We start from the raw sequence: 15,747 nt of genomic DNA on the forward strand, positions 1-15,747 counted from the left end.
CTCCCTGTACTCTCTGCCTTCCTCATTCTCATGTCCTCTTTTACTCCTCTCCTCTTCCTTATTTCCTGGCTCCCTCAGGTCTTAATATATTTTGAAATGGATCTAATAATTCAGTTTCCTTAGTGGCACTAGCAATTTAATCTGTTGCTGACACCTAAGATATACAACTTATCACAATTTTACCTCTCTTTATTCTTACTATGCATTTAATAGGTGATTTTCTTCGGCTATTAGAATATATCAACAGTCATGTTTTTAAATAAACACCGTCCAATGGCTTTTTTAAAATAAAATATAGCTCTTACCTTCTGCTTGTTCATTTCCTATATTTTTTTCTTTTCCGTCTGCAGCCCCAGCTAAAGGATCAACATACTTCTGTGGAAAATTCTCAGAGATACTCTGTTAAAATTAATATCAATAATGAGTTTCAATTTTACAAAAAGAATGAATTGCTAAAGATTTTCTAATCACTTTCAAATATAATATGAATTTCCTATTTTAAAAGCAATTAGGCTTAAAAATAAGATAAGCATGTATTGAAAACCAAAACATTTCAATAAAGAACCTCATATATGCTCACTAGATTAAGCTTATCTTTTCACCTTCAGATGGCTATTGACTCTGCAAACCAAACATGGAAGTCCCAAGGACACATATTAACAGACAAAATATTAACTTACGTGCACAGTTCAACAAGGAACTAATATCAAAAGACCTAACTCTACTTTGTATTCCCCACCAAAAATAAGAGGGGAGCTTCTCTGAAACTATTCCGGTTTGGGAGCTGCCTGATTAAGAGGGAAAAAAAGTGTATTTTAAAAAATAGAATACACTTGCTATAGTACAGCATTAAACATTTAAAATATTTCTAATTATAGAAATATTTAGTGTTAAGATATGTGGCATGATAAGAAACTCTGGAGTATGCCCTGTTAAGTATAAATAGAACACTGCAGAAGCTGCTTCATTTAAGTAAACAATGGCTTAGAAAAATCTAAATACTTTTTGATACAACTTTTACTGATAGGAAAATGGTTGAGTAAAATGAGAAAGCAGTAAGAAAAATTTTGCTTTATGATATGTCTAAAGAAAAGCAAGGACATACAAGATACAGAATAGAAACTCTCCCAATTAAGAAATAATTCCAAAGAAGTATAGCAAGCCTTCATAAAAATAGAAGAATAAGAACATTTATGTATTAAGCATGTGAAATGTGCCAGCCACTTATTTGCACATTTTCTTTTCTATGCACTATAATAATAAAAATGATGGTGATGATGGTTACCCCGCTTCCTGCTTCTTGGTCATTCTAAGATGTTAAGAGCAAAATGATGAACAGATTTGAAGATTGTGCCCTCTCCCCAGAATGCCCTCCTTCTAGCCTTTCAGATGGCTGCTCCTTCTCTTCCTTTAGTTGGCAATCTAAGGTCACACTCAGAAAGATCTTCTCTGACTACAGAATTTCACTCCCATTCTGATCCCCATCCTAACTACAAATTCCCTCAATTTTCTCTAACCTAATACTTTGTTTTCTTCATATGAAGCACTTATAGTGACTTATAAGTGTTTGTGGTTTGCTTGTTTTTCAGTTCCTACTACTAAAGCATAAGCCCCCACCTTGTATATGCAGTGTCTAACAGCCAAGCACATGGTTGGTACTCAATAAACAGAAATTTATTCAAGCTCAAACATTTAAAATCTCATTGGGAAGGTCTCAAGTGTCAACTCACTATATTCCTATAGGATATCTCCAGTTAACTGTCTACTGAAACTTATACCCCAAATTAGAAATCCACATTCCTGTTCCAACTTTCCCTTTCTTTTCTTGACACTACTGCCTTCACATTTACAAAAAGTACCCTGAATATTTATTGTCACTGGAAATGATTTTGAAAATCATTTCTACTTATTACACTACCACTCAACCAAATTGTTATTATTTTCCATATTCTTCTTTCTCCTGAAATGTTCCCTGCAGATCTATACAAATATATATTAATACTTTAAAGTACCAGGCATTATCTTTTCAAGTTCTAAGTTGTCAAAAAACAAAAAAAAAACAAACAAAAAAAACTACATTCCAAACTGTTTCTCTCTGAATCTCATTAGGATTTTTACTCATCCATACATAACACAGAATCATACACTTGGCCATAGGCTAACCTGATATAATTCTGTCTTTTTTTTTTGTTTTTTTGAGATGCAGTCTTGCTCTGTTGCCAGGATGGAGTGCAGCAGTGCGATCTCAGCTCACTACAATCTCTGCCTCCCGGGTTCAAGCGATTCCCCTGCCTCAGCCTCCCGAGTAGTGACTACAGGTACACGCCACCACACCCAACTAATTTTTTGTATTTTTGTAGAGATGGGATTTCACCATGTTGGCCAGGATGGTCTCCATATCCTGACCTCATGATCCGCCAGCCTCGGCTTCCCAAAGTGCTGGGATTACAGGCATGAGCCACCTTGCCTGGCCAACCTGAAATAATTCTTTAGTTTTTAGATAAACTTAACTTCAGAACCCATACTGATTCCATGTGACTTCTAAGCCTTTTCTTTTCTTTTTTTTTTTTGCACTATCCTTCACTGGATTCTTAAATGAATCTTGCAAATTAGCAGAATTATACTATGCAGCAGTAATATACTTAGCACATACTTTACTAATTATGAACTGAAAAATATAAGAAAGTAGTTCCTTATGGATGTATGCAGGGGTAAAAAAGTCAAGTCAAAGCATCTCTTTACGTTTTAACATCACTCAATGCTTATATTTTAAAATAATAGTAACAACCATAGAAAGTACCTCAGAATCCCAAGGTGATTCTATATCTTCCTCTTGTCCTAATCCTAATGCGGACATCATATCTATCAAATGTGATACACAGATATATTCATGAGAACATTTACTATTGTAAATTTTAAATACATAATTAAATAAATATACAAGTCTATCTCCATTCATGAATATTTCAATAAAATAAAAATAATAGCAAAAAAAGAATTTCACAAGGTTGATGCAGTCTCAGGAAAAAATAGGTAATATGAAGAAAGAAAGCAAAAGAAAAATATTTTTAAAATGAATATAATATTTGGGTCTGCATATGTTAATTGGTTGTCTTAGAATAGAATTTTTTTTTTTTTTTTTTTTGAGACAGAGTCTCGCTCTGACGCCCAGGCTGGAGTGCAGTGGTGCAATCTCAGCCCACTGCAACTTCTGTCTCCCAGGTTCAAGCAATTCTCTGCCTCAGCCTCCCGAGTACCTGGGATTATAGGCACGCACCACCACACCCAGCTAATGTTTGTATTTTTAGTAGAGATGGGGTTTCATCATGTTGGCTAGGCTGGTCTCGAACTCCTGACCTCAGGTGATCCACCCACCTCGGCCTCCCAAAGTGCTGGGATAACAGGTGTGAGCCACATCTGGACCCCAGAATAGAACTTAAGGATAGAAAAATATTCAGAGATATCCACTAACTTACCACTTCTATTATTTTTGTGCACTTCATCAACATAAGTCAAATTGTCATTATTTGTTTGCTCTAGTGGAGCACTTTCAATAATATCAATACCATTTTCTTTTTTTCCAATGCCTGGCTTTGTTGGTTCTTCCTATTAAAAAAAAAAATTCAGAAAACACTGTATTTATTCACTTACCCATTCAATCACTGTATTAGTCCGTACTTGCACTACCATAAAGAAATACCTGGTCATCCAAGATGGGGGCATAGTTTTTTTTTTTAAAAGAAACACCTGACAGGGTAATTTATGAAGAAAAGAGGTTTCACTGGCTCATGGTTCTGCAGGCTGTATAGGAGGCATAGCAGCTTCTGCTTCTGGGGAGGCCTCGGGAAGCTTATAATCACAGCAGAAAGCAAAGAGGGGGCAGGTGTCTCACATGGCAGAGCCAGGGCAAGAGAGCAAGGTGAGGAGGTGCTGCACACTTTTAAAGAAGCAGATCCCATGAGAACTCACTTGCTATCTCAAGGACAGGACCAATGGGGATAGTGCTAAACCATTCACTAGAAATCTGCCCGTGATCCAATCAACTCCCACCAGGTCCCACCTCCAACACTGGGGATTACATTTCAATATGAGATTTGGGGCACGACACACATCCAAACTATACCAGTCAGTAAGACAATAAGCACTTATGTGTCTATCACATCATAGGCACTATCCTGGGAAAAACTAAAAATATAAACAGAAGACAGATTCTGTCCTATATTCATCAAGTGCGGGTAGAGATAAATAAAAACAAGTAAGAACAGAAAAGAATAATTCACTAGTTCTACAACCGAAGTGAATAAAGGACAGTAAGGGCACAAAAGAGAACAGTCAGTTCCACCTGGGAAGCTCAGGAAATGATGCAAAGATAGGGCCATACTATGAGGTAGACCCAGTGCAGGGATATGGTTTGGCTCTGTGTCCCCACCCAAATCTCATCTTGAATTGTAATCCTCATGTGTCAAGGGAGAGACCAGAAGAGATAACTGGATCATGGGGTGGTTTCCCCCATGCTGTTCTCATGATAGTGAGTGAGTTCTCATGAGATCTGATGGTTTTACAAGTGTTTGGTAGTTCCTCCTGCATTAATTCACTCTCCTACGGCCTTGTGAAGAAGGTGCCTGCTTCCCTTTTGCCTTCCACCATGATTGTAAGTTTCCTGAGGCCTCCCCAGCCATGAGGAACTGAGAGTCAATTAAACTTCTTTCTGTTATACATTACCCAGTCTGGGGTATTTCTTTTTAGCAATGTGACAACAGAGTAATACATGCAGAGTGGGAATGTAAAAGGTTTCTAGACAGGGCACCATAAACAAAAGGATGAGGCATGAAACAACACGACAAATGAGGGTACCAAAGTAATGTGGTAAAACTGGAACACAGTCAGAGGGAACAGGATGACGAGAAAAAACAGAAAAATCAGGCCAAACCACCAAGGACCTGTGTTATGCTAGAATGTGAACTTTCCCTTTCATGTACTGGGGATCCAGTCAGTAAGCAGGTGAGTTAGAGCATCACAAATACATTTCAGAAAGGTCACCCTGGCAGCAATGTAAACACAGATAAACATGGGGGTTGGGGGAGTGGTCAGGACAAAAATAGAAAAGATTATTCCAAAATTACAGGTCAGAAAGTGAACTGTCACATTTTCTTTGGGCATCCTAAAAAAAAAAAAAGTGAATTGCAATAATAAGATATGAGAAACGAGGTCGGGCGCAGCGTGGTGGCTCACACCTGTAATCCCAGCACTTTGGGAGGCCAAGAAGTGGGCGGATCATGATCTCAGGAGTTCGAGACCAGCCTGGCCAATATGATGGAACCCTGTCTCTACTAAAAACACAAACATTAGCTGGGTGTGGTGGCACATGCCCTGTAATCCTGGCTACTCGGGAGGCTGATGTAGGAGAATTGCTTAAATCCAGGAGGCAGAGCTTGCAGTGAGCAGAGGTGACACCATTGCGCTCTGACCTGGGCAACAGAGTGAGACGTCGTCTCAAAAAAAAAAAAAAAAAAAAAAAAAAAAAAAGATATGAGAAATGATAAGCAGGTAGAAAATAAAAAACTTGGTGAGTGACTGGATTCGTAATTTGAGGGAAAACTGGAGTGCAAGATTTCTCCTGCTTCAATGTTTCAGTGCTACTTCCTAGGTGTTATTTACTAGGATGGGGAAACCAGAGGACAGAGTAAATTACAAAGAATCAGGAAAGGGTCAGGAACAATGTCCACAGTTTGGGACATACTAATATAAAATTTGAGGCACCCAGGGAACTTAGGTTTTTGGTGGGTTTTTTTTTCAGAGACAAGGTTTCACTGTGTTGCCCAGGCTGGTCACCAACCCCTGAGCTCAAGTGATCCACCAGCCTTCGCCTTCCCAAGTGCTGGAATTACAGGCATAAGCCACTGGACCCCGCCTACCCAGGGCATTTAGAAGACAGATTTGGATAAATATGTTTAGAGTAGAAGTAGATGACCTCAGGAAAAGCATATGGTCTTAAGTAGATAAATATTTGTAAAATACACTAAACTGGTAGAATTAAATAATATGAACCTACACAGAACTCTGAAATTTTGAAAATGAAAAGACAAAGAGGGAAAAAAACATGGGATTTAAGGTTTCAATTACATATTTCAACATTTGAGGATGGGTGCAGTGGGCCCCACCTGCAATCTTAGCACTTTGGGAGGTCAAGGTTGGAGGATCACTTAAGCCCAGTGGTTCAAAACCAGCCTGGATAATATAGCGAGACCCCATCTCTACAAAAAATAAATAAATAGCTAGGCATGGTGGTGCATGCCCATGGTCCCAGCTACTTGGGAAGCTGAAGCCAGACCCAGAAGATTTAAGCTTCAGTGAGCCTTGATCATGCCACTGCACTCCAGCCTGGGTAACAGAGACTCTGGATTTAAAAAAAAAAAAAAAAAAAAAAAAAGGCCAGGCGTGGTGGCTCATGCCTGTAATCCCAGCACTTTGGGAGGCTGAGGTGGGCGGATCATTTGAGGCCAGGTGTTCAAGACCAGCCAACATAGCAAAACCCCATCTCTACTAAAAATATAAAAATTAGCCATGTTTGGTGGTACACACTTGTAGTCCCGGCTACTCAGAATGCAGAGGCACAAGAACTGCTTGAACCCAGGAAGCAGAGGTTGCAACGAGCTGAGATCCCGCCACTGCACTCCAGCCTAGGCGACAGAGCAAGACTCCGTCTCAAAAAACAGAAGAAAAGAAAGCTATGATTATCCAAGCTGAAGATTTAAAAGTCTTCAAATATATCTATGATTATCAAGCAAGACCAGTATTCACAGAGAAAAGGACTAAAAAATCAAGTCAACAGGATTCTGAGTTTTAGAGATGAATGAATTTATGAGCAAGGTTTAACAACTATGAATACTAAAGTTAACAAAGCTTCCTGACGAGAATATAAAATGTCCTCATTGCTAGAGGTACTTTTAAAAGTAAAAAATCATCTTATAGAGATTTTTTTTTTGAGATGGAGTCTCGCCCTGTCGCCCAGAATGGAGTGCAATGGTGTGATCTTGGCTCACTGCAACCTCCACCTCCTGGGTTCAAGCAATTCTCTTGACTCAGCCCCCTGAGTAGCTGGGATTATAGGCACGTGCCACCACGCCCAGCTAATTTTTTGTATCTTTAGTAGAGACAGGGTTTCACCATATTGGCCAGGCTGGTCTCGAACTCCTGACCTCATAATCTGCCTGCCTTGGCCTCCCAAAGTGCTGGGATTGCAGGTGTGAACCACCACGTCCATCCTAGAGATAATTTTGTAAACTCCCTTGGCAATCTTTCCTTCCTTATGATTCTATAATAGGTAGTTTATTTTAGAAAACAATAATAAATTTTGACCACTTTCATTTGGTGTATGCGTATGTGTCCATTACACACAGATATTAATTACTAGCACAAGATAAATCAGAATATCTGCAGAAATAAACAGTTGCTACATTCATTTCTTTTTTTTTTTTTTTTGAGACAGAGTCTCGCTTTGTCACCCAGGCTAGAGTGCAGTGGCGCGATCTCGGCTCATTGCAAGCTCTGCCTCCCAGGTTCACGCCATTCTCCTGCCTCAGCCTCCCGAGGAGCTGGGACTACAGGCGCCCGCCACCAAGCCCGGCTAATTTTTTGTATTTTTTTTTTTTTAGTAGGGACGGGGTTTCACCGTGTTGGCCAGGATGGTCTCAATCTCCTGACCTCGTGATCCGCCCGCCTCGGCCTGCCAAAGTGCTGGGATTACAGGCGTGAGCCACCGCACCCGGCCGGGACTACATTCATTTCTCTAACAATGCTTATACTAAAATTAATTTTCCCTAATTTTTTTCCCAAGATGACAGATGGGAGGCACTGTGACCAAGACTCTCCCTCTCGGAAAGGCAAAATAGTGTGTAGGGATTTGCGCTGCAAACTTTTTTCCAAGAAGCAACACAGGACCTTAACAGAAAAACTTAAAGAAACCAGAGACCCTGTGAAAGAACAGGCGGGCAGCAGTGTACACGATGAACCAGGTAGAAAATTGTGAGCCTCTAGAGTGTGAACGGGAGAGATGGTCCCTGGAACACACTTCCACTGGGAAGCCCGGCAATCCAGGCCACGGGGAAGCCCTAACTCCCCCCGCTCTGGAGCTGACTGAGTGAGCAGTGGGGGGCACACAAGAAGAAGCGGCATCCCCATATACATTGCATGCATTCCCTGACTCCAGGAGGGACAGAGGGAAGCCATTCCTGATCCTACCTCACAGGCGTCCTGCCGGAAGTCAGCCAGCTAGAAGCTCCCAAATGAGAGCTGCCATATCATCTTGAGTGGGGATAACCCCGTCGGCCAGAACCACAGGGTGAACAAGAAGTGTGCCCAGGCTACAGGAGCTGGATGCCCCTTGTTCCACAGGCGGATCAGGAGGGGCATGGCTTGAAAGTGCGGTCTCTGTCCCTCAGGAAGGCTTATGGCCTGGGACAATTTTGAGTTCCAAGCACAAGCTGACTGGAACCCAGCTAGCTGCTGCCAGCAGAACCCTATAGGCGTGAGATCTGCCTTGCCAAGCCCGTGCTGCGTGAGACATACTGTCGCCTGATATCCCCAGCTCCTTCTGTGGATTCTTTTGTGCAGCAGAGGCAGCTGAGCTTCTCCCTGGAACATTACTCTAGCAGCCAGGGAACTGCCCTCTGATCCCCAATGGGGCCGCTCAGCTGCTTGCACCCACATGTGGGGAGCCAGAGTGTGGACTGGCCTCACCCAGCCCCCACCCGGCTTTGCCCTCCACCTGCCATGGTAGCATAACACAATGGACAGGGACTTTTGGGAGATCCATGGCCCCAACCATTGTCTGAGACTCCAGAGTATTTCCCTTGGGTAACCTAAGGCAAACAAATCCCACCACTACCACTGCAACTGGTGCTCTTTTGCAAGCGCCACCTCCTGGCTAAAACTCAACAAGCACAGCCCATCACAACAACTGCAAGCACAATGACACAGCACCAAGGAAGTAGGAAACTTCTGTGCATCTTCAGTTAATCACCACTGCCTGCATCTTTCTGGCTAACCAGGAGGTCCTGCATCCGTCTATGTGCCCAGCACATTAATACTACAGCTGGCATTTGAAAAAACACACAAAGGCTATTTGTAATGCAGGAAATCTCACAGAGTCTACATCATTCCCCTTCCCACCCTATCAGAGCAGGTGCTGGTACCCGCTGCTGGGAGACTCGAGGACAGGTCATCTCACTGGATCCCTTGCAGACATTCCCCAGCACCACCCTGGAGTATGGCAGCCCACTGGGTGGCTAGACCCAGAGGAGCAGCAGGATTCACAGCAGCCAGGTTCTCAGGGGCTGCTACTCCCAGGGGAAGGAATGCACCACATTGAGAGGGCACCCCATGGGAAAAAAAGAAACCAGGCTGCAGGCCTTCTGCTTGTGGGAAGTTTCCTTCAGCAGAGGGACAGGTGCAGTGCTGGGCTCAGTGGAGAAAATCTAGGGCTTTCCCTTAACAGGTAGCCCTGGGGCATGTGAAAGGTCTTGGAGAAGAGAACTTCTCCCTCTTGCCCACCACTGCAGACACAGCTGGGGCTTTTCCCATGACAGCATGATGTGGGTGCATCTGTAGACAGCCTTCCTGAAGCACTTCAGGGTGACTGCATCCCATAGGACTGCCCTCCACGCTCAGGCTTGCATGAGGACCACAATCCCTCTCTATATGGAACATCGATATTCCTGCAGATTAAAAAAGGTGCCTGTCTGATCTGATTAGCTGGAACACCAGGTCAGGAGTGTGACTGGGAGGCAGACTGCTTTCCTGTGGCTCCCTCCCTTCCCCCTGAAAACACTTTAGTGCATATCACTGAGAGCTCCCCCTGCCACATTTGTCAAGGCCAAACTTGGGGTACTGCATTTATCCACCTGCTTTAGCTGCAACCAGTTTTTACCCATGGGCGCCTTCAGCCTGAGGCCTGAAATGTTCAATCCAGTAAATAAAATACTGGTGAAAAAAATGTTTTAGGAAACAGAGTAGGCATCTGAATTTTTAAGTGCACAACACTGGAGAATGAGATAAGATTCGTGAGACTTCTGCCATTTCAGTCCCACAGGAAACAGTAAACCTGCTCACAGACCCAGTACATCGTTATTACTACCAACATCTGAGAAAATCATCACACAAAGATTCTCTGTAACGAAGCAGCTCACTACTACAAGGTCTTCACTACTGAAAGCACCCAGAGCTGAAGCTAGGTGACAATAAACTATAGACATTCAAGTCACATCCTCAAGGGGGGAAAAATCAATTAAAAAAAAAAACCCAGTCAAATCAAAAATAAATTCAAAAATAATTACAGAAATAGTCCACCCAAATTAGAAGGAACCAGAAAAATAATTCTGGTAATATGAAAATACAGCATTCTATAATCCCCCTAAAAGATCACACTAACTCTCCAGCAATGGATACAAAACAAGATGAAATCTTTGAAATACCAGATAAAGAATTCAAAAGGTTGATTATTAAGTTACTCAAGAATATACAAGGGCAAGGTAAAAACCAACATAAAGAAATTTTTAAAAACAATTCAGGATCTTAATGAAAAATTTTCTAAAGAGAAAGATATTTTAAAGAAAAACCAATCAGAACTTCTGGAAATGAAAGACACATTTAGGGAACTACAAAATGTAGTGGGGGGCTGGGCATGGTGGCTCATGCCTGCAATCCCAGCACTTTGGGAGGCCAAGGTGGGTGGATCGCTTGAGGTCAGGAGTTTGAGACCACCCTGGCCAACATGGCGAAACCCTGTCTCTACTAAAAATACTAAAATTAGCTGGACATGGTAGCGTATACCTGTAATCCTAGCTACTAGGGAGGCTGAAGCAGGAGAAGTGCTTGAACCCAGGGGGTGGAGGTTGCAGTGAGCTGAGATCACACTACTCCAGCCTGGGTGACAGAGAGAGACTCTGTCTCGAGGGGGGAAAAGAAAAAAAGTAGTGGGAAGTTTTAACAGTAGGCTATGCCAAATAGAAGTAAGAACTTTAGGGTATGAAGACAAGGCTTTCAAATTAATCCAATCAGACAAAAATAAAAAGAATAAAATAAAATAAATAAATAAGATTAAATAAAAAGAATTTTTAAAAATAACCGGTAAAGGAAAACCTATCAGACTAACAGCAGACTTCTCAGCAGAAACCTTAACAAGCCAGGAGGGATTGGAGTCCTATCTATAGTCTCCTTAAACAGGAAAAAAATCATCAGCCAAGAATTCTGTATCAAGCAAAACTAAGTTTCATAAATGAAGGAAAAATAAAGTCTTTCTTGAACAAGCAAATGCTGAGGGAATCTGTCAATACTAGACCAGCCCTACAAGAAATATTTATAAAAGTTCTCAATGTTGAAATAAAAGGTTTATACATAACAGAATAGAAACTTCTGAAAGCATACAATTCACAAAGTTTATAAAACAATAACATAATGGAGGAAACAAAGTCACTAGGTAACAATCAACACAATGACTGGAACAGCACCTCAGATCTCAGTATTACCATTGAAGTAAATGGTCTAAATGCTCCACTTAAAAGATGCAGGTTGGCAGAATGGATTTTTAAAAATCACAAACCAAATTCTCTGCTGTTTTCAGGAGACACACCTATCATGTAAGGATTCCTATACTCTCAAGATAAAGGGGTGGAAAAAGATATTTCACACGAAGAGAAACCAAAAGTGAGCAGGAGTAGCTATTCCTATATCAGATAAAACAGAGTTTAAAGCAACGACAGTAAAAGTAGATAAAAATGGTCACTATATAACGATAAAAGGATCGATTCAACAAGAAGATCTAAGAATTCTAAATATATATGCACCTATCTTCAGAGCTCCCAGATTAATAAAACAATTACTACTAGACCTAAGAAAACCTAAGAAAAGAGATAGCCACACAATAATAGTACAGGACTTCAACACTCCACTGACAGCACTAGACAGGTCATCAAGGTAGAAAGCCAACAAAGAAACATTGGACTTAAACTGCACTCAAGAACAAATGAATCTAACAGATATTTACCAAACATTCTACCTGAGAACTGCAGAATATACATTCTTTTAATAAGCATATGGAACATTCTCCAAGATAAGACCATATGATAGGCCACAAAACAACTCTTAATAAATGTTAAAAAACTGAAATCATATGAAGTATCTTCTCAGACCACAGCAGAATACATAGAAATCAATTCCAAAAGGAACCCTCAAAATTATACAAACATATGGTAATTCCCATTTAACTTAATGATCTGCTCCTGATTTCGGAGTTAATAATAAAATCAAGAAGGAAATTTTAAAATGTTTTGAAATAAATAACAGTGCTACAAATTATCAAAACCTCTTACAGCAAATCAGTACTAACATCACACCTCAGGAAATTAGAGAAACAAGGACAAACCAAACCCAAAGCTAGCAGAAGAAATGAAATAACAAAGATCAGAGCAGAGCTAAATGTATTTATAACCAAAAACACAATACAAAAGATCAATGAAACAAAAAGTTTGTTTTTCGTTTGTTTGGTTTTTTTTTTTTAGATGGAATTTCACTCTTGTCACCCAGGCTGAAGTGCAATGGCGTGATCTTGGCTCACTGCAACCTCCACCTCCTGGGTTCAAGTGATTCTCCTGCCTCAGCCTCCCAAGTAGCTGGGATTACAGGCACCCACCACCATGCCTGGCTAATTTTTCTGTATTTTTAGTAGAGACGGAGTTTCACCATGTTGGCCAGGCTGGTCTCGAACTCCTGACCTCAGGTGATCTGCCCGTCTAGGCCTCCCAAAGTGCTGGGATTACAGGTGTGAGCCACCGTGCCCAGCAGCATTTTTTTAAAGATAAACAGTTGATAGACCACTAGCTACATTAACTAAGAAAAGAGAGAAGATTCAAATAAGCTCAAGTAGGAATGAATGTGGAGACAGTATAACTGATACCACCGAAATACAAAAGATGGCTCAAGACTACTATAAAAACCTCTATGCACACAAACTAGAAAATCTAGAGGAAATTGAAAAATTCCGGGAAACATGTAACTCCTCTAGCTTGAATCAGGAAAAAATAGAAATCCTGAACAGACCAGTAATAAGCAGTGAGATTGAATCAGTAATTTTTAAAACTGCCAACAAGAAAAAAACCCAGGGCCACACGGATTCACAGCTAAATTCTACCAGACATTCAAAAAAGAACTGATAACAATTCTACTGAAACTACTCCAAAAGGTTGAGAAGGGGGAAATCCTCCCTAACTCATTCTATAAAGCCAGTATCACCCTAATACCAAAGCCAGAAAAGGACATAACAAAAACAGAAAACTGCCGACCAATATCTCTGATGAATATAGATACAAAAATCCTCAAGAAAATACTAGCAAACCGAATCCAACAGCACATCACAAAGTAATAATTCACCATGATCAAGTGGGTTTCATTTCAAGGATGCAGGGATGGTTCAACATATGCAAGTCTTAAATGTGATTCATCACATAAACAGAATTAGAAACAAAAACTGTATGATCATCTCAATAGATGCATCATTATGAGGATTGTTGGGGCAGGGGAAGGGTACATGAAAAAAGTTTTTTAAAAAACAACTTACCTTCATAAGACCAGGGTTTGCTAACGACTTGTGGGAAGGTTTTGGAAGAAGGTCAGGTGATTGATAGGTAGGGTGAGAAAAGCCCTGGACTTTGATTGATGTTGTAGGAAGGCTTTCAACCACAACTTCATCTTGACTATCGGAATCTCTATCCTCAAACAAAGTTCTATTTCCTGTTCTCACAGTGCCATATGTTGCTTCTACTACAGTAAAAACAAAATAAAGAGTAAATGAAAATATATGTAATTAAGAATCAGTGAATAACACAAGAATAAGCAGTTTTCAAACAGCTTACAATTTTTCCTGGATTGCTGAGAAGCAGTCATTAGCTTTGCTAAGCTTGGTTTTGGGACATTCTAGAAAACAAAAATAAGAATAACAAGTTTTAAAAATAACAAGTATCAAATTTGATAAAATAATCGTAATAGATAGTCACCATTACTACATGATCTAACACAAAGAACACAGATTTCGGAGTCACTCAGATGTAGATTTAAACCTCAGTTCTGTCCTTTGCTACATCTTCTCATGGGGTAAGGATTATGACAGATGATACAGATATCCTCCAAAGGTTACTCCCCTTACCCCTAATTGATTATTATATAAAAACTATGATATCTATTCGATTATTTTCTTTACCACAGTAGCCTAAAATGAAAATTTATTCCTAGGTAGAGTATTATAAAAGTCAAACATTAAAACATTTAAATTAATTACATATTATTTTCTGAAATGTGTATGCATGATTTATATTTGCATGAATTACCTCTTGTGAGAAAAACTGTGAGCATTTTGTTCTTAGTATATTTTATGAAAGTGGGTTGGCACTGCAAATAGTATAGGCTGCTTCTGTTCTGTCAAAAAGCTAAAAATAAATGATTGTATAAATTCAGCTCCTTACAAGAAACGGAGAAAAAAACAAAAATAATCCTTGTGGGGCAATGATTGCTGAACAAAAGCCACACATAACTACTAAATAGAAAGCTGCACCTAAATATGCTGCAAATGGAGACAGACATGGACTGAAATAACAGAACTGAAGAAATGTATTCTGCAAGGAAACATTTAGGCTGAGATAAATCATTTTTAAAAGATGAAAGTGTAGGGAGAAAAAAAACAGGCATGACCAATCAAGTGTGAGCTTAAGTCAAGGAAGAAAAGGAAAAGCTTTAAGCATACTAAGGCACATGGAGAAACACAGACCTGTAACAGACTTTTGTTCATAGGATATCCCTGATAATACTGATTAGTATTTACAACCAGTTTTTTAAAAAATACTTCTGTAGTAAAGAGTTTAACTTTAAGTCATCCAATTAGTTAAAAATGATCATCTACTACTACCTGAAAGCTGTAACATTCTTACTACAGAGAGAGAAAAATGGAAAAAGATTTTAAAATCATAGTAGGAGTGCTTATCCATATAAACTTTGACCAAATTTCATATTTCCTCTATTGTAGGAAAACTTTTCCCAATATAATTTTCCTGTCACTATGTATTTTCCAGTATATTCTTTTTTTTTGCAATCCCCACTCCCTCAAAGTACTTATCAATCCTTTGTTATTTACCAAAGTAAAAAAAAAAAAAAAGAATTCAACTGGCCATATTTCTATAAAATGGCTTCCCCTGACCACCTTTCCATTACAGACAGAAAACAATGATAAGTAGACCACTGCTAAATTTTAAGAGAATACTATACGAAACTAGATTCAGAGTAAGAAAATTAAGTTCATGAGAGAGCACTTTACCTTGGTATCAAAATTGAGGTCTTCGTCATCTGAGGTAGGCCATGAATCATCAACACCCGGTTTGCCAGAAAGCCTTTAGAACAAAAACATAGAAAAATGAGTGAATTCATTTCTTTAAAAACAAAACAAAAACCAGCTTACAATTTTCAATCTGGATGCCCCCTCCAAAAAAACAAAAACCTGGTGAAAGGTCAACTGTCTGTATATTAAATGATGTTTCTTGATCTAATTAAAATTTGATCTTGTTTTTGAAAAATATTTTAGTTACCAATTGCTGCCTCTGCCTCTCCGAAACTATAAAATATTCAATAAAGACTCAGCCTTGGTTCTATAACTAATAGTGACAGCCAAGATAATGGCAGAACCTGGGAATACTTTGTCTTCACAAA

General features: G+C 39.8%; 1 protein-coding gene across 22 annotated transcripts in view; it reads right to left on the bottom strand.

Annotated features, from left to right (window-relative positions):
* The window catches only part of ANKRD26 (ankyrin repeat domain containing 26), a 118,317-nt gene that overhangs the window by 81,507 nt on the left and 21,063 nt on the right, over positions 1-15,747 (bottom strand). For all 22 annotated transcript variants that reach the window (XR_008619894.2, XM_055092515.2, XM_063607647.1 and 19 more), the window contains 6 exons: positions 15,359-15,431; positions 13,908-13,968; positions 13,613-13,815; positions 3,477-3,606; positions 2,801-2,862; positions 306-399 (listed from right to left, as the gene is read on the bottom strand). Coding sequence is in view for 21 of the 22 variants with exons in the window: in XM_055092515.2 (XP_054948490.1) it covers positions 306-399; positions 2,801-2,862; positions 3,477-3,606; positions 13,613-13,815; positions 13,908-13,968; positions 15,359-15,431 (623 nt within the window). In the remaining variant the exon portion in view is untranslated. The remainder of the gene's footprint in view (positions 1-305; positions 400-2,800; positions 2,863-3,476; positions 3,607-13,612; positions 13,816-13,907; positions 13,969-15,358; positions 15,432-15,747) is intronic.

The sequence above is a fragment of the Pan paniscus genome, chromosome 8, assembly GCF_029289425.2.
Source record: "Pan paniscus chromosome 8, NHGRI_mPanPan1-v2.0_pri, whole genome shotgun sequence".
Taxonomy (NCBI): domain Eukaryota; kingdom Metazoa; phylum Chordata; class Mammalia; order Primates; family Hominidae; genus Pan; species Pan paniscus.